This window comes from Schistocerca serialis, chromosome 3 (assembly GCF_023864345.2).
Source record: "Schistocerca serialis cubense isolate TAMUIC-IGC-003099 chromosome 3, iqSchSeri2.2, whole genome shotgun sequence".
NCBI lineage: Eukaryota > Metazoa > Arthropoda > Insecta > Orthoptera > Acrididae > Schistocerca > Schistocerca serialis.
This window is the reverse complement of record NC_064640.1, coordinates 192,068,646-192,088,161: the sequence shown is the minus strand read 5'-3', so window position 1 is coordinate 192,088,161 and position 19,516 is coordinate 192,068,646. Positions and strand designations below refer to the sequence as shown.

The 19,516-nt window shown below is 41.7% G+C and overlaps 1 protein-coding gene across 1 annotated transcript in view; it reads right to left on the bottom strand.

The window, feature by feature from the left end:
• LOC126469900 (inositol 1,4,5-trisphosphate receptor) overlaps nucleotides 1–19,516 on the bottom strand; it is a 345,163-nt gene that overhangs the window by 310,013 nt on the left and 15,634 nt on the right. The window contains exons 2-5 of the mRNA XM_050097248.1: nucleotides 1,184–1,379; nucleotides 967–1,037; nucleotides 744–859; nucleotides 572–658 (exon numbers count right to left, since the gene is read on the bottom strand). Of these exons, the coding sequence (XP_049953205.1) occupies nucleotides 572–658; nucleotides 744–859; nucleotides 967–1,037; nucleotides 1,184–1,278 (369 nt within the window). The 5' untranslated portion in view covers nucleotides 1,279–1,379. The remainder of the gene's footprint in view (nucleotides 1–571; nucleotides 659–743; nucleotides 860–966; nucleotides 1,038–1,183; nucleotides 1,380–19,516) is intronic.

Genomic DNA, 19,516 nt, shown 5'->3' with positions numbered 1-19,516 from the left:
CGGTTGAACAGGAATTTTAAGCTACCACTCTACTGACCCTCGACACTTGCATTTCAGTTTTGGAAATTTCTTTGAGCACAAAATTTGAATAAACCCCTTCCAGTTCGAGAATCATCATTTTACTGGAATTAACAATTCGCATAACAAAAGCAGAGGCAAACTTACCACTACCTAAATGTCAGACAAACCTGTGTCCAGCATAGGTAATTACACCAGTAAGTTGTTGGAGCAGCTGTAAAACACAGCTCTGAATTCTGACTAGCTCTTACACAAGTATAATACGAAAGAGAGAAACCTGTATCTGTGATTTCTGTATTATGTTGTCAATAAATTTTCCCCAATACAAAAAAATATAGCTTTATGTGGCACTAAAACACAGCATTTCTGCCTGCTCTTCTCTCTATCTATCCCTCTCTGTCTCTGTCTCTGTCTCTGTCTCTGTCTCTGTCTCTATGTGTGAGGGGCAAGGAGGGGGGCGGGGGGAGGGGGGGGGGCGAGCTCGCGCGTGCGCCATATAAATCCAAAACCCAAATACAAATACTCTACATTTCAGAGTTTCATAATATCTTACCTGTGTGACACTGCCATATGTCACAACATTGCCTAGAACTTTTTTGTTCTCAGTCTCATTTTGTTTTTTCTCAATTTCTGCTGCATGCTGGAATAATAAAAAATTTATCATCAATTATATATCTTACAGGTTTGAATAAACTAATACTTTATCATATCACTAGACTACTCACATGTAATCGTTTTAAAAGAACAGCATCCGTTGCTGAACTAGCACTTTGCTTTGCAGCTTTCCAAAACTGTTTCTGGGCTGAGTAGCGGTTCATAGGACATATCTTAAACAAGCAGTCTGGAAAAAAGTGTGTATGTGAAAGATAAAATTTAGTGCATTATACTTGTGGCACATTCAAACTGCCTCATATTAGGTAAAAACATTTAAATCTAATATTTCCTCACCTCGAAATTTTTTTGGTGGGTTACTTAAGTCTCCAGCCTCCGGACAAACGACACAGCGATCATCTACCAACCTGCAAAAATAGTTTTTCCAAATAATAAGTATACTTTAAAAAGGCCCTGTTATGGAGCAATTCTGACAAACTGACTGACTGAACAAATATGTAAAAAAATGATGAAATTTAGAAACTACTTCATTAAGATATCGCAAGGAACATACCCTAAGGTGCTCAGAAATCCACATACAGCTCCTTCAGCATAGAGAGACACTATGTCCCCCATATGAAGGAAACTTGCAGAGCCAATTTCACCCATTATGACTTCTTTTCCAATGCTTCAGCTAATTTTTGTTGTGTTCATAGTGTTTCACCTCAGGTATTTTTTCACATAAGCAGCAACCACAGCCATATCACCTACTAAACAGAGAAAGCATACAGAAGCTTATAAATGATGCATTTTACAATCTTTCTCTTTTGTGTATGTGCAATATATATCTCTTGAGTTATTGGCAGAAAATAGAAAAAAATATATAAAAATGCTTTGAGAAAAAAAAACTGCTACCCAATAAATAGTGAAGGAGGTTACTTGCAGACAGGCAGATAACACAAAATGTGGAAACTCTGAAGGACTGTCGTAACTATCCTTTAATGCTACAATACTAACTGCTATAGAATTCTGCAGACTTTTGAAAATATCTGAAGTTTAAATGTTTCCAGAAATTACTGAAATTTTAATATAATTGCAGACATATACATGACTGATGGTAGTTAGTTGATTAATTAGTTTCAAGATTTTTGGATCATTTTCACAATAGATCATAATCATGTGGAACAAGTCTTTTATACTCACATCACAAACTATTATGTACATACGTCAACATGTTTATTACTTACAAGTCTTTTTTCTTTTTTAAAAAATAAATACAAATGTGAGTTAGTAATTCCTAGCCACCACCTTTTATTCTTTACAATAATAGAAATAATTCTATGGAGTAGTAGGAATTGTCAAGGAAAAATTATCTCTGTTTATTTTCAAATTTTTCTTTTCTGTATGTCAGACATTTTATATCACCAAGTAAGCGATAAAAAATTTTGGCTGCAGCATTGTGCACGCCTTTTTGTGCTAAAGACAACCTTAATGTGGCGTAATGAATGTCTTTTTTTTTTCTTCTGGTACTGTAATTATGTACATCATTGTTCCTTTTTAACTACAATTGATTATTTACAACAAACTTCATGTGAGACTAAATATACCATGAAGCAGTAGTCAGAATGTCCAACTCCTTAAACTGATGTTGTCTACAAGATGATCAAGTCTCTAGAGGAACGGAGGGTTCCAAATGATTGGAAAAGAGCACAGATAGTCCCAGTCTTCAAGAAGGGTCGTCGAGCAGATGCGCAAAACTATAGACCTATATCTCTTACGTCGATCTCTTGTAGAATTTTAGAACATGTTTTTTGCTCGCGTATCATGTCATTTCTGGAAACCCAGAATCTACTATGTAGGAATCAACATGGATTCCGCAAACAGCGATCGTGTGAGACCCAACTCGCCTTATTTGTTCATGAGACCCAGAAAATATTAGATACAGGCTCCCAGGTAGATGCTATTTTTCTTGACTTCCGGAAGGCGTTCGATACAGTTCCGCACTGTCGCCTGATAAACAAAGTGAGAGCCTACGGAATATCAGACCAGCTGTGTGGGTGGATTGAAGACTTTTTAGCAAACAGAACACAGCATGTTGTTCTCAATGGAGAGACGTCTACAGACGTTAAAGTAAACTCTGGCGTGCCACAGGGGAGTGTTATGGGACCATTGCTTTTCACAATATATATAAATGACTTAGTAGATAGTGTCGGAAGTTCCATGCGGCTTTTCGCGGATGATGCTGTAGTATACAGAGAAGTTGCAGCATTAGAAAATTGTAGCGAAATGCAGGAAGATCTGCAGCGGATAGGCACTTGGTGCAGGGAGTGGCAACTGACCCTTAACATAGACAAATGTAATGTATTGCGAATACATAGAAAGAAGGATCCTTTATTGTATGATTATATGATAGCGGAACAAACACTGGTAGCAGTTACTTCTGTAAAATATCTGGGAGTATGCTGCGGAACGATTTGAAGTGGAATGATCATATAAAATTAATTGTTGGTAAGGCGGGTACCAGGTTGAGATTCATTGGGAGAGTACTTAGAAAATGTAGTCCATCAACAAAGGAAGTGGCTTACAAAACACTCGTTCGACCTATACTTGAGTATTGCTCATCAGTGTGGGATCCGTACCAGATCGGTCTGACGGAGGAGATAGAGAAGATCCAAAGAAGAGCGGCACGTTTCATCACAGGGTTATTTGGTAACCGTGATAGCGTTACGGAGATGTTTAATAAACTCAAGTGGCAGACTCTGCAAGAGAGGCGCTCTGCATCGTGGTGTAGCTTGCTCGCCAGGTTTCGAGAGGGTGCGTTTCTGGATGAGGTATCGAATATATTGCTTCCCTCTACTTATACCTCCTGAGGAGGTCACGAATGTAAAATTAGAGAGATTAGAGCGCGCACGGAGGCTTTCAGACAGTCGTTCTTCCCGCGAACCATACGCGACTGGAACAGGAAAGGGAGGTAATGACAGTGGCACGTAAAGTGCCCTCCGCCACACACCGTTGGGTGGCTTGCGGAGTATCAATGTAGATGTAGATGTAGATGTAGATGTAGATAGTTCACAAGGTCTCCCTGAACCACTTGATAGTACAGACACAACTACCTTGAAATCATTTACAATTCAATATGTTTTCCTTCGTCATTTTCTTACTGTTACACAGTGGATGTTTCCAATAATGGCTATGAGAGGCCAAGTGCAATAATATCGTGGTCAGATAGTAAAAAAATAAGCCAAGCATACATGTAAAGGGCCAGCATGTTTCCACTTTTTTTTCTTCTAATAAAATGTACTGTACTTGTAAAACTGACTCATTCCACATCTTAGCAAGAGTCTGCAATTATAGTCTGTGGTAAATCACTACCTAATAACACATAGTATCCCCGTACGCATGGTATGATAATGACTAAATCATAGTTACAATACAGTAATGAAATTACAAGTATATAATTGTTAAGGTAATAACAACAGCAGTTATTATTTACCTTTAGCCAAATATTACAATGATGATTTATGGCACTTGACATTGTGGTCTTTAGCACACACATTAAAACAGAGGAGCAATGCAGAAAAGGAAATGATTACAATACCCCACTACAACCAATGTAACTCTCGCACATATATCACGCATTTTTAATCATGGTGGTACAATTCCAAGGCTCCACACAACAACCAGGCTAAAGTTCCAGTACCAGTCCAGTACGCAGTAGCTGTTCCAGTATCTGGTGGCACCACATCTGCGGATAGAGCGCTGCTACTGTCAGCACTATCTTGCCCCCCCAAGAGCCATATGACATCAACATAATTTCCCAATATTCTTCCACCAGACAGCTCTATAGGACACTGCTCAGCTGCTTGTCAGTAACTCAATATCAGGAGCTCACATATGTGGTCCTACGGCCATGAGCCAACCTTGCAAATGGCCCCACAAACAGAGTTCCATGCATCAGTGTGCAACCCCTCCAATTGGGAGACTACAGCCTCACACAATGCGTCCAAAACACTGAGTCTTCAAGAGTGCTTCAGCCATGGATCTACACCAATGTACAGATGTTTCTGCTCGAGGTCAGTGTTGCCTGATTTAGCACAGATAGTGTACTTAACCCAGTAGCTACATTAGCATAATGCTATGGCTCGTACATCCAAGAAATCGTCACTGCATTTGGTGTCAACCCTTGTCAGAACAGGGCAACCTTTAGTGATATTACTTTGGAAGCTGTTTTCTGTTGTACGTGCTTAAAATACTGTGTAATAAAGTGATATTACTTCGGAAGCTGTTTTCTGTTGTACTTGCTTAAAATACTGTGTAATTAAGTGATATTACTTCGGAAGCTGTTTTCTGTTGTACTTGCTTAAAATACTGTGTAATAAAGTTATGTTGCTCTTATGGCTACCTGGGCATATCTATTCATTGTAGTGTGCACCTTCCACAAGATTCAACAGGGGTAAGAGATAAAAGCTTGTTTTCTGTAATGCTTTCAGCTCAAAAATGATGACAAAGGTGCACTTTTTTTCAACAACTGTTTTGGTTATGGGACTTCATTCACTGTGTCTTTGTGCTCAACCAGCTAGCCTTCCTCTCTGTGTTTGTGTCTCCTCCACACAGTATTTTTCATAGTTCTGCTCCACATTCAGAAGTAAAACAGTTGTTGCTGGCTCTTTCCTTTGGCTTGCTTATATTTCTTTTCCTCTCCTTATGTTCTGTGGCATTGTGCCTAGTTGGTTTCACCATCAGTTGCTTCTGAGTTACACATTGTCACTCCACCTTTCATGCATTCCAATTTTTTGTTAACAAAATTTTCTGCGCAAGTCATTACTTGTATATTATTTACAATTTGCTCTTAGGTAAGAGTGCTCGGCTCTTAGAGTGTGTGTGTGTGTGTGTGTGTGTGTGTGTGTGTGTGTGTGTGTGTGTGCGGGTTGGGGGGGGGGGGGGGGGGGGGCGGCGGCACACGTGCACGCCCACAATTTTTGCTGTATAATGTTCTGTGATTATATGCCATACCATTACTTTTTTGCTGTGTTCTTGTCTAGAGATAGCGCATATTATTTAAACTGTCATGGTGTTTTGCTGACTCACATACTTGCACTATAAAATGCGCCTGTTGTCCTCCTACTGCTTTACTGTAAGTATTGAGATTTGTTTCATAAGAAAGACGACTTGATGGTGTGTGTACATTTCTTGCATTTCAGTGGGCTGTGTGGACATGGATTACTGTGTGTTCTGTGTGCTATTCGTTTGTGTTTTGGAGGTAAGTGTCTGTGGCAAAACAATGCAAGGTGAGATGGTTTGTCACCGGATACTGCCAATGGTTCGATATTAGTTGACTTTGAGACGGTGTTTTTGGGTGGATGGTTAGACTGTACAACGGTTTTTGGCTACGTTACTGTAGCTCTAGGAGATAACATAATTCAGTAGTGCGCTGGAAGACTCTTGCCAGTCAAGTAGACTGGTATCATTTGTTCATTTGTCACAGTTGATCTGGCAATGGAACTGTCAATGACTCAATTTGTGCAGTCACGGAAGCAGCTGATACAGCAGTCGTTTCACGTCTTTACTCATTTAGTTCAATGTGTGGTGGCAGCACCACTTTAAGTGTGGGGCACATCTTTTGTCTCAGTCCAGTTCTTACAGTGTATCCCTGAGCATCTTTTACGGGAGCTCATCCGTTCCGAGGCTGCTTCAGCCCCAGGGAGAATGACACATACTCTGCCTCCTCTGACATGCGATGATGCCTCGGATTCATCCTGCAGATGATACACTTCCCCATAGATTGTCTTCTAGCCTCCTCCGACAGCTCAGCCTCCCACCAGCTCTGGTGCCTCCACCTGCTCCAATACCTCCTCGGGCTTTTGTGCCTCCTTGGGCTCCAGCACCTCACCAGGCTCCAGTGCCACTGGCACCTCTTAAGATGCCAGCACCATCAGCATCCTCGCTGTCGGTCTTAATGTCACTGGCTCCCTAACGTCCCCTTCTGTCGGACCCTCTCTTTCTAGTGCTTCCTGTGCCATCAGCTACCATCCCCTGCTCATCCTCCCTTTCTCGGTCCAATGCCACCACTCTGTGCCCCCTCAACTCCACTGGCCACGCCTCATCCAATTCTGGACATGTTGCCTTCAGTTTAGCCACCATTTCTGTCTGTGGCTGGCATTCAGCTCACATGCTCGGAACCCCGCTTCCTCCCCTTGTCTTCTTCCCTTCGGAGTGTGGGTCACACTCGCCCCCTGCACTCCATTCCTCCTCCTACAGGCACCTTCAAGACACATGATGTACCTTTTCCCAGATTCTGCTCTGCCCTAGTCACTGGCCCCAAACGTCTCTGCCCACAGTTGTCTCTTGTGACATCTGGGGCCTCCTACTCTCCACAGAGTGCCTGCCTCTTGTCTTTGTGCCCCCCCCCCCCTTCCCACAGTGCCTGCCTCTTCTCTTTGGACAACCCCCCCCCCCCCCCCCCTCCCTGCGCAGGACTTCAGTTAGACTTTACTGGCTTTCCTGTTCTCCAGTCGTGGAAGTATCACTGTAAGCCTGGCCCTGCTAGGTCATGCCACCTTAGGCAGCACAATCTTCAGTTTCTCAAAGACCATCACGTACCTCGCTTGGTATTTAGTTCTGTCCAGAGATAGATAGATCTTGTTATCCTAACTGACAGGCAGACGTGAACATCCGTGACTGCCACTGCGGTAGTTAGTGGCACTTGCTCACTGAAAGTGTCAGACTAAACGAGTGTGCCGACTTTCCCAGATGTCTTCTTGGCCTTATTGTGACTTGCACACAAAGATTTGTAATTTTTAACAGTTGGGAGTTGGGTTTCTGTGAACTGTATCTCCTGAAGTGCCACACCAACTGCAGATAAGTAGCCATTAATTAACAGAGCTGGCCAGGTGTTAAGGGCTGCAGTTACAGTTTCAATGAATAAACATCATATTGGGATCTGATACAGCAGAAAGGGGGAAATGGGAGTACAAATTACTTTGCTGCTGAGCTGTGTTCCACGTGGGTGTATGGCTTTTCGTCATTATTCATAGGCTCAACTTTGGTGGAGATGCTGAGTAGATCGAGTGGAGCATCAGAATTCAGTTTAACTCTCAATTTATCCTTCTTGTTCCCATGAGGTTTCAGTTTCTGTGAGAATTTTCTTGTATTACCTTCTGGGATGTAAGAGAACCATTCTTTACCTGGAACCTGCAGCCTGTGCCTCAGTTGGCCACTGGCTGGTGGTAGATTGCCGATCTGTTTTGTCCTGAGAGGGAGGCCACCTTGGCAGGTATCCTCTTCCTTGATAAAGCCAGAGGAGCTAAATCAGTGGGGTGGTAACCACAGGTGCTGTGCATGTGGGGGTCAAGGGAGCTGGTGTCCCCTTCTCCACATGAAAAACAGGCACTAACACGTGGCTAGGAACAGAAGTCGTCATTTGAGACCTTGTCACTGTGCTAGGTGCGAATTTTGATACAATGTCTGCAAAGGTTTGTTATCATACTGATCAAGACCAATCATTCAAACTTCCTTTTAGCATTTTGATGAAACAGTCAAGTAAGACAGTTCCTCAATTTTCTTCTCCCTCTGGGGGAAAACTGAATACGTCATCAAACACAAGGGATATTGTTCTGGACAGTTTACCCATGCAGGGGGTTGTCTGCAAGAGATGCTCCCATGTGTTGTCCAGTCACATGCCCCACAAGTAGCCTCATTAGTAGAGGAGAAGGACAAGTGTCCAAACCTCTGACATCTAAAACATCTCAGAGGAAGAAAATAGGATTCAACATCACAACTATAAACTATGGCTTTAACTTTCTCAGATAAGACATTTCCATTGGAGGCTAGGAAGAAAGCTCCAGTGTCCATCCTGCTATCCTCCGGTCGTCACTGGATGTGATGAACAAAATGTTTTTGAGAAATTGTTCTTCCCACAAACCACTTGCAATTGGAACGGGAAAGAGGGGAAGTGACAGTGGTACACAAAATACCCTCTGCCAAACACGGCAAGGTGGCTTGTGGAGTACTGACGTAGAGTGTGAGATGTAAGAATGTTGGTATATTATCACATAACCCCAAGTTTCTGCAATTTTACTGTTTTGATCAGTACATGAGATGTCTGTGGGTTAGTTCTTGAATCATCAAACATACTCTCTGAATATCATCCCTGCACCATCTCTTACCAGGGACTCTTGACCACATTTGCAATGCTCTCACACAGTCTAATCAAGCAAATGATGAACACAGCTATTCTCTCTCTTTTTGCATAAGTCCAAATTGATGAGTATCCTAGACTGACAAACAGTATTCAAGTTATATAATAATTTTATAACTTCCCTCATGGATGAATTAGACTTCCATACGATACTGCCAGTGAAACTTAGTATGGTTTCTATCTTCCTAAAAAAGATTCATTTATGTGTCTGTTTCACTCTGAACTGTTCTGGATGGACACCCGTAGCGATGTGATAGTTTGCATCTTCATCTTCAGAAGCATAGAAAAAAAAGCTGTGTCTTTCTGCCTATTTACACGCATTGCATTGCAGTTGATTAATTTTTGTGTCAGCTGGCAGCCTTTGGCCCATAAGTCAATCATATGCAGATCATTTTGCACTTCGAAACAATTTTCCCTGTGTATAGCTGTGTTGTATAAGAACAACATCAGAGAGCTGTTAAAATTATCTGGAAGGTCATCATATACATCATGACTACAAGAAGGGCTATCACACAATCCAGAGCCAGATCTGAAGCTACTTTCCATTCTTATTCTGTCTCCTCATTGAGAACAATGTACTATATTCTGTTTTCCAAATATCTCTCAATCCAGCTGTGTACCTAAACAAATATTTTGGTCATCACACACACACACACACACACACACACACACACACACACACACACACACACACACACACACACACAAGTTCAGTGTCTAAAAACAAACTGTCATATGTGGGAATAACACGTCCCATAACTCTGCATGTTACTCACAACACCAGTGATGAAGATCTGTAGTTATGTGCAACTGTTCACTGAACACTTTTAAAAATCATGATGAACAGTGCCAGAATTCAACATCTCATTCATCATGGGGGGATGCTGATTCAGTTTTTCGGGTGGATAGAGGGAAGGACATGAAGACTTGGAAGGGGCATAGTTGCACATTTATGGGCATGAAGTCAGTATTCAAAGCAGACTGGAGTTAGTACAAGACGCATAGAAGCATATTTGTGCTCCAAGAGTGACCAGCAGGTGCCACTGGTTTGTGTAGCGATGAAGAGCAAAACTATGTTTTAGATTGTAAGTTATCTGGAGCAAATTCAGTGTAAATCAAAAAACATTGTACAATAAGGAGCCATGAAATGAGGTAGTGCAATTGTTAAAGACACTGTCTTCATATCCAGGAGGATGAAATTCACTCTACCGGCCATCCTTATTTAGTTTTTCTAAATCATTTTAGGGAAATGCTGGGATGGTTCCTTCATCATGAAATGGGAGACCACCTGTCCTATGCTCACAAAAGCATACTTACACATTCTGTACGTATGTATATTTTTAAGTGGCTGTGTAGTACCACGTCCTGATGTAAGTAGTCTTCTCGAAGTAATGGGATATGGAATCTCTTGACGGTACATGTGTGATGATGTCCCTCATTTGTCACTGGCAGTGACTGTCCCTACTTGTGGTTCCATCATGAGCTGCCAACTCTTGACACGGAACATAGTTCTTTGGATGACACCAAACTCTCTTTGAGGTTGTGGGGAACCATGGCTTTCCTGTTTTAGAACTTCTTGAATTATTTTAGTATATCTAATTCTGAGATGGCATAAGGCAATACCATCCCTTCTTGAGCCTCGTAGCAAAGTCTGCCAGACCTTCATGGTGAGTTTAATGGGCCATAGTTTATTAGCTTGTGTACTATTTTGCTATTCGTTTTCGCATTTTTTCAGGAGGTGGCACTGAATGTGTCTCCTGAAGTCAGTACTTGGAATACCTCATTCAAGTGTTTCCATCTGTGTTGCTTCTTTGGTTATTTTGTCAGCCAGCTCATTGTCCGGAACACCGATGTGACACAGTGTTCAGAGAAAAGTGGTGAACATCCCTCTACTGCGAAGTTGGTGACAGTTGACATAGACCATTGGATATTTTGGATAGCACTTGTCTATTGCTTGCAAAACACTCAAAAAGTCACTGCATATAATGAAATTCTATCAAGGGAAAGTCATTATGTTTTGCAGTGTTCTATGTATGTCTATTAACTCCGCAATATAAATACTGCATTATTTAGATAGAGACCATTGTTCTCGACTCCAGTTGTGTATGTATGCAGAGCTGACTCTTATTATCTGTGGATCTGTCACTATAAAGGAGATTTAAATGAGGATACTCTTGGCTTACTGAATAAAATGCACAGCGACAAAAATTGGGAGTTGTATTGTCTTTGGTATCAAACCTTAGGTCCATCCTTACTACTTATTGGGTAACATACTATGCAGGCATTTGTGGCTGCTTGTATTGCATACAGGTAATTGGAGGAAGTTGAAGTTCATGTTGGAGGCTTTCTAGTCATACTGCTGCCAGTCATCCTGTTCTAAGAGAGTAATAAGGTCATTGGAATGTGAAATAAAATGGTATGACGGGGGTGATTAACCATGATTGTGTAGTTAAATAAATTTGATTGGTGTCATGTTTTCAGTGGTGGTACTCCCATTTCTACAACAAAGCTATTGACTGGGCTCGTTTGGAGAGCTCCAACTGCCAAAAGGACTGCATTGTGTTGGACAGAGTCTAATAGTTCAAGGATGGGCAGTGCAGCTGATCCATAAACAATGCTTCCATAGTGCAAACCAGAGCATTTTATAACATGTTAATGAAACAGATAGATTTGCACCCCAGGTACTTTTGCAGAGGAAATGGAAAGGACTGTGTTTCTTTGTGCAGGAAGCCTTGAACTGTCATATTTGTGGTGTTCAAGCAGTAGTCCTAGAAACTGATACTGGTCCACCACTTCCAGTAGCTGAGTTTCGAGGCACAGTTCTGGATGAGGATGGGCAGACTGTATTTTACAGAAGTAGATGTGCAGTTTAGTTGGTAAAAAACAATACCCAGGGGTTTTTGCCCATTTTTGTGCCTTCTGTATAGCTATCAGTAGTTAACATTCCACTGTACATAACAACACAGAACTATAAAATAAACAAAGGTGATCATCATGTAATACTGGTGTGACTGTATGTCCCACTGGTTTTACTATGCCATTTATTGTATATCTGATAAATGTGGCACTTAAAACTGATCCTTGCGAGGCCTCACTTTCCTGCTTGTAATGGTTGTTCAGGGTCATGCCCATCCTTATTCTAAGCACTCTAAGTGACGAAAATTTTGTATGAAGACAGGTAAATTTCCTCAAAAGCCTAATTTCTACAGAGGAGATGAATTGTGATGCTGCTATGTTGTATCAGACACCTTGTGTAAATCAAAGAACATTGCAATCAAATGTCAGTGGTGCACAAAGGTGTGTGTAATAGTAAAACTCCAATCCTACGATATGATCAGTGGCGGTTTGAGATATTTGGAGTCTGCACTGGAAGGAGATTTCTACATTTCAAACACCAAGAAAGCTATGCATCAATAATCCTTTCTAATAGTTCAGCCAGGTTACTTGTTAGGCTGACTGGTCTGTTGAGTTTCATTTTTTGGGTCTTGTCCTGATTTCAGTATAGGTACTGTGTTACTCTCTCTCCAGTACGATGAAAATTCACCATCTTGCCAAACCTACACACACCAAAAAAAGTTTTGCATCACCCCAGTTCCCAGAACTCCTGAAGATAGAGATTGACTGTGGATATTGTATCACATACAAAGTCCGTTTGACTGTTCAGATGTCACTAAACCCGCCCAAAGATGTAAACAACCATATATGAGCAGCGCCTATTAGACAGAGGGGGTCCGACAGCCAATCGGTTCCAGTCATTCCACCAGGAAGGAGGTCTGCGGCTCATGTTGTCTGTAGTTTAACCATGCCTAGACAGTCAATACAGTGGTTTGATCGCATCCGCATTGTCACTTTGTGCCAGGAAGGGCTCTCAACAAGGGAAGTGTCCAGGTGTCTCGGAGTGAACCAAAGTGATGTTGTTGGGACATGGAGCAAACACAGAGAGAGGAACTGTCGATGACATGCCTCGCTAAGGCCGCCCAAGAGCTACTACTGCAGTGAATGACCACTACCTACGGATTATGCTGACAGCAATGCCAACATGTTGAATAATGCTTTTCGTGCAGCCACAGGACGTCGTGTTACGACTCAAACATTGCGCAATAGGCTGCATGATGCGCAACTTCACTCCCGACGTCCACGGTGAGGGCCATCTTTGTAACCACAACACCATGCAATGCGGTACAGATGGGCCCAACAACATGCCGAATGGACCGCTCAGGGTTGGCATCACGTTCTCTTCACTGATGAGTGTTGCATATGCTTTCAACCAGACAATCGTCAGAGATGTGTTTGGAGGCAACACAGTCAGGGTGAACACCTTAGAAACACTGGCCAGCGAGTGCCCCCATCATGCACGTCTTTTGAATGACTTCCTTCAGGACAACAACATCGCTCGCCTAGAGTGGCCAGCATGTTTTCCAGACATGTACCCTATCGAACATGCCTGGGATAGATTGAAAAGGGGCATTTATGGACGACGTGATCCACCAACCACTCTAAGGAACCTACATCTACATCTACATGTCTACTCTGCAATTCACATTTAAGTGCTTGGCAGAGGGTTCATCGAACCACAATCATACTATCTCTCTACCATTCCACTCCCGAACAGCGCGCGGGAAAAATGAACATCTAAACCTTTCTGTTCGAGCTCTGATTTCTCTTATTTTATTTTGATGATCATTCCTACCTATGTAGGTTGGGCTCAACAAAATATTTTCGCATTCGGAAGAGAAAGTTGGTGACTGAAACTTCATAAATAGATCTCACCGCGACGAAAAACGTCTTTGCTTTAATGACTTCCATCCCAATTCACGTATCATATCTGCCACACTCTCTCCCCTATTACGTGGTAATACAAAACGAGCTGCCCTTTTTTGCACCCTTTCGATGTCCTCCATCAATCCCACCTAGTAAGGATCCCACACCGTGCAGCAATATTCTAACAGAGGACGAACGAGTGTAGTGTAAGCTGTCTCTTTAGTAGACTTGTTGCATCTTCTAAGTGTCCTGCCAAAGAAACGCAACCTTTGGCTCGCCTTCCCCCACAATATTATCTATGTGGTCTTTCCAACTGAAGTTGTTCGTAATTTTAACACCCAGGTACTTAGTTGAATTGACAGCCTTGAGAATTGTACTATTTATTGAGTAATCGAATTCCAACGGATTTCTTTTGGAACTCATGTGGATCACCTCACACTTTTCGTTATTTAGCGTCAACTGCCACCTGACACACCATACAGCAATCTTTTCTAAATCGCTTTGCAACTGATACTGGTCTTTGAATGACCTTACTAGACGGTAAATTACAGCATCATCTGCGAACAACCTAAGAGAACTGCTCAGATTGTCACCCAGGTCATTTATATAGATCAGGAACAGCAGAGGTCCCAGGACGCTTCCCTGGGGAACACCTGATATCACTTCAGTTTTACTCGATGATTTGCCGTCTATTACTACGAACTGCGACCTTCCTGACAGGAAATCAAGAATCCAGTCGCACAACTGAGATGATACCCCATAGGCCCGCAGATTGATTAGAAGTCGCTTGTGAGGAATGGTGTAAAAAACTTTCCTGAAATCTAGAAATACGGAATCAACTTGATATCCCCTGTCGATAGCGGCCATTACTTCGTGCGAATAAAGAGCTAGCTGCGTTGCACAAGAACGATGTTTTCTGAAACCATGCTGATTATGTATCAATAGATGGTTCCCTTCGAGGTGATTCATAATGTTTGAATACAGTATACGCTCCAAAACCCTACAGCAAACCGACGTCAATGATATAGGTCTGTAGTTCGATGGATTACTCCTACTACCCTTCTTAAACACTGGTGCGACCTGCGCAATTTTCCAATCAGTAGGTGCAGATCTATCGGTGAGCGAGCGGTTGTATATGATTGCTAAGGAAAGGATTGCTCTGAAAGAAACCTAATCGGTATACACTCTGGACCTGAAGACTTGCCCGTATCAAGCGATCTGAGTTGCTTCGCAACCCCTAAGGTATCAACTAAGAAACTCATGCTAGCAACTGTTCGTGTTTCAAATTCTGGAATATTCTATTCGTCTTCCCTGGTGAAGGAATTTCGGAAAACTGTGTTCAATAACTCCGCTTTAGCGGCACAGTCGTCAGTAACAGTACCATCGGCACTGCGCAGCGAAGGTATTGACGGCGTCTTGCCGCTTGTGTACTTTACATACGACCAGAATTTCTTCGGATTTTCTACCAAATTTCGAGACAATGTTTCGTTGTGGAACCTATTAAAGGCATCTCGCATCGAAGTCCGTGCCAAATTTCGCGCTTCTGTAAATTTTAGCCAATCTTCGGGATTTCACGTTCTTCTGATCTTCGCACGCTTTTTCCATTGCCTCTGCAACAGCGTTCGGACCTGTTTTGTGTACCATGGGGAATCAGTTCCATCTCTTACCAATTTATGAGGTATGAATCTCTCAACTGCTATTGCTACTATATCTTTGAATTTGAGCCACATCTCATCTACATTTGCATAGTCAGTTCGGAAGGAATGGAGATTGTCTCTTAGAATGGCTTCTAGTGACACTTTATCCGCTTTTTTAAATAAAATTATTTTGCATTTGTTTCTGGTGGATTTGGAAGAAACGGTATTGAGCCTAGCTACAACGACCTTGTGATTACTAATCCCTGTATCAGTCATGATGCTCTCTATCAGCTCTGGATTGTTTGTGGCTAAGAGGTCAAGTGTGTTTTCGCAACCATTTACAATTCGCGTGGGTTCGTGGACTAACTGCTCAAAATAATTTTCGGAGAAAGCATTTAGGACAATCTCGGAAGATGTTTTCTGCCTACCACCGGTTTTGAACAAGTATTTTTGCCAACATATCGAGGGAACATTGAAGTCCCCACCAACTATAACCATATGAGTGGGGTATTTATTTGTTACGAGACACAAACTTTCTCTGAACTGTTCAGCAACTATATCATCGGAGTCTGGGGGTCGGTAGAAGGAGACAATTATTAACTTAGTTCGGCTGTTAAGTACAACCTCCACCCATACCAATTCGCACGGAGTATCTACTTCGACTTCACTACAAGATAAACCACTACCGACAGACACAAACACTCCACCACCAGTTCTGCCTAATCTATCTTTCCTGAACACCATCTGAGACTTCGCAAAAATTTCTGCAGAACTTATTTCAGGCTTTAGCCAGCTTTCTGTACCTATAACGATTTCAGCTTCTATGCTTTCTATTAGCGCTTGAAGCTCAGAGACTTTCCCAGCACAACTACAACAATTTACAACCACAATTCTGACTGTTCCTTGATCCAAGCACGTCCTGTATTTGCCATGCACCCTTTGAGATTGCAGCCCACCCCGTACTTGCCCAAGGCCTTCTAACCTAAAAAACTGCCCAGTCCATGCCACACAGCCTCCGCTACCCGTGTAGCCGCCAGCTGAGTGTAGTGAACTCCTGACCTATTCAGCGGAACCCGAAACCCCACCACCCTATGGCGCAAGTCAAGGAATCTGCAGCCAACACGGTTGCTAAACCGTCTGAGCGTCTGATTCAGACCCTCCACCCGGCTCTGCACCAAAGGTCCACAGTCGGTTCTGTCAACGATGCTGCAGATGGTGAGCTCTGCCTTCATCTTGTAAGCAAGACCGGCAGCCTTCACCAAATCAGATAGCCGCTGGAATCCAGAGAGAATTTCCTCAGATCCAAAGCGACACACGTCATTAGTGCCGACATGTGCCACCACCTGCAGCTGGCTGCACCCTGTGCTCTTCATGGCATCCGCAATGACCCTTCCCACATCAGGAATGACTCCACCCGGAATGCACACAGAGAGCACACTGGATTTCTTCCCCTCCTTAGCCGCCATATCCCTAAGGGGCCCCATTATGCGCCTAACATTGGAGCTCCCAACTACCAATAAGCCCACCCTCTGTGATTGCCCGGACCTTGAAGGCTCCGGACGCCGAATCTCCGTTGAGTGGGACAATCTGGACTAACAGTGCCTTGATGAACTTGTGGATATAATGCCATGACGAATACAGAAATGCATCAGTGCAAGAGGACGTGCAGTAGCCCAGTAGGTACCGGTGTGTACAGCAATCTGGACCACATCTTGTTGTATGGTGGTACAACATGCAATGTGTGATTTTCATGAGCAATAAAAAGGGCAGAAATGATGTTTATGTTGATCTCTATTCCAATTTTCTATACAGGTTCCGGAACTCTCAGAACTGAGGTGATCCTAAACTTTTTTTGATGTGTGTATTTCCAGCACAATCATGAAGCTTCTGATTTGTCTTGGCCTGAGGGCATATTATTACATTGCTTTAAAGCATTATTCAGTTCCAAGGCTGTAAAGGATGTACTGTAAGTAGCCAGGTCTGTTAAGATAAAAGATATGGTATCGTGTTCTGTTAAAAGGTGACAACGAGCAAAAATATAATAGTAATTTTTGGAGTCCATCATTTCCGCACAATTTACTGCTGAAAGTTCAGCATTGTTAGACAAACTGGGGTTAATTCCTCCTTCATTAAGGATTTCCATTCTATTGGTGGCTTTAAATTAACTAATCTGTCATAATTTGGACTACACTTGTGAAACTGTGGTATGCACTGTCAGTCAAGAATCATACTGTTCCCAACATTCTTTCTTCTTTTGTTGCACTAACTAATGCGATTTTGTCCTTGATCACTTTAAAAAAATTAAATTTTTGAAGAGTCATTCATCATTCTGTGATGGCATCTGCACTTTCTGTGCATCATCATGGAACAGGTATCCATCTAGAAGGACTTGAAGAGAATATTATCGTAGTGTTTGCAGCTCGGATGATCATTTCTGTAGCTTCTTTTACTTCATCGATCCTCTTCCCTGAATTTATCGTGACCTGTGCTTTAGCAGTGAAAGCATTCCAATTAACTCTTTGCAGTGACCAAAATGGTAAACAATCTGAGTGGTGTAAATTTGGGACCAATATAATAATTAGGTAATGGTCACTATTGCAAAAGTCATCAATATTCATTGGATCACAGGCCCAAGGTAAGGAAAACAGATTATCAAATCTATAGCAGAATAGAAGCTATAAGAAGTGCCAAAATGTGTTGGGGCTTCCAAATTTATTACACACAGATCAGGGTCTATTTTTGCCATATACATTATGCCATCTGGGCATAGGAAGACAGTCTTTCAAAAAACTTGATCTTGTATTGCTATACATATTTCAGGATAGTTTGTGATTTAACTACCCAATTTCTTTCAAAGTGGTGATAGTAACCATTACAATTCCATTGTAAAATCATTGAAAACATGAAAAATTGTACAACTTTACATGTGTATGATTAATGTACAAATAAGGCTTTGGCTTTGAATGCAGCCTTCACACCAGGGATAATAACTGTGTTGCATGACACTTAGTAATGCATAACTGGATGTTTGTTAATAAAGGTTACACAGATAATATAATTTGAAAAAATATGTAACTTTTTTATGTCTTTCACCTTATTTTTATTTCTTTAGACAGTGTGTGGACAACATACAATAAAAAAATAATATTTTAGAGTTCAGCATTGACGTCCTGTATGGAAAGCAGTAATTTTTGATACTGTACCTTGCAATGAAAACATAGGGTCGCATCTGGAGGGCATGTTATGTCATTACCACCTGTATTTGAATGTTTCATCTGGATGTTAGATTATTTTGTAAAACAAAATTGTTAACGTTTTCTGTAATGTAAAACCGATATTTTTCTACTTTTTTAAAAATGTTATCAATAAATGACAGTGGATGTTGCAGCACCACAGCAAACTAATAGGCAGCCAGATGCACATGCATGTATGTATTAGGGCTATTGACTCTTAAAAGTTATTATTGTCACTTTGGTTGTTTTGTTCACACAGACTATCTTATCAATGAGAGTACTTGTTGCTCACAATTTGTCTTTCTGTACAAAAGCTATCTGTGACCTTCTGACAACATACTGTACGACTAATTACAGGTTATAACAAGGTACGTCTATAAGCATATAGCTACTTGTTATATGGATACGTATACTGTATGTCAACATTGCAGTACACCATGTACTTTGTAACTTTTAGGTGTGTTGTTTGAGAATGGATGTGTCAGCCTGAAACAAGTAATCACTGCAGCAAAAATTGGATTTTCATTCAACTGAGAGGGAAAAAAAATATAAAATTTCCTGTGAAACTTTTGTTGATTGCAAAAAGCTACTTAAGCTCACAGAAGAAATCTACATACCAGTGATGATGATAAGCATTCAAGGTGGTCAACGAGAACTTTGGATCACTAACCGTCCCAAGCAGCCACAACTCATCCCCATAGCTGTGTGCATAGGGACAGCCCAAGCAGTCTACGAAGTCTAGTGTCAATGATGAAGAATCATGCTCCACTACCACAACAGACAATGCAGGAAAGGATGTTACACTCTCCCAGTAGGATTCAACTTGACCAAGAAACAATGTCAGCAAGTGTCAGCCATTCTGTGCCCATTTTCGGATGTTTTCAAATCTGGAGTTGATATAAAATAGAACAAATGGCCCATAGTAAAACATTGTATCAACACTAGGAATCATCCACCAATTAGTCAGTTCTTGCATATGGTGTCAATAACTGAATGGCACAAAATTTGGGAGGAAATGGAGAAGATGCTACAAGATGACAACATTTAACCTTCAGGGAATCCTGGATCCCCCTCCTGTG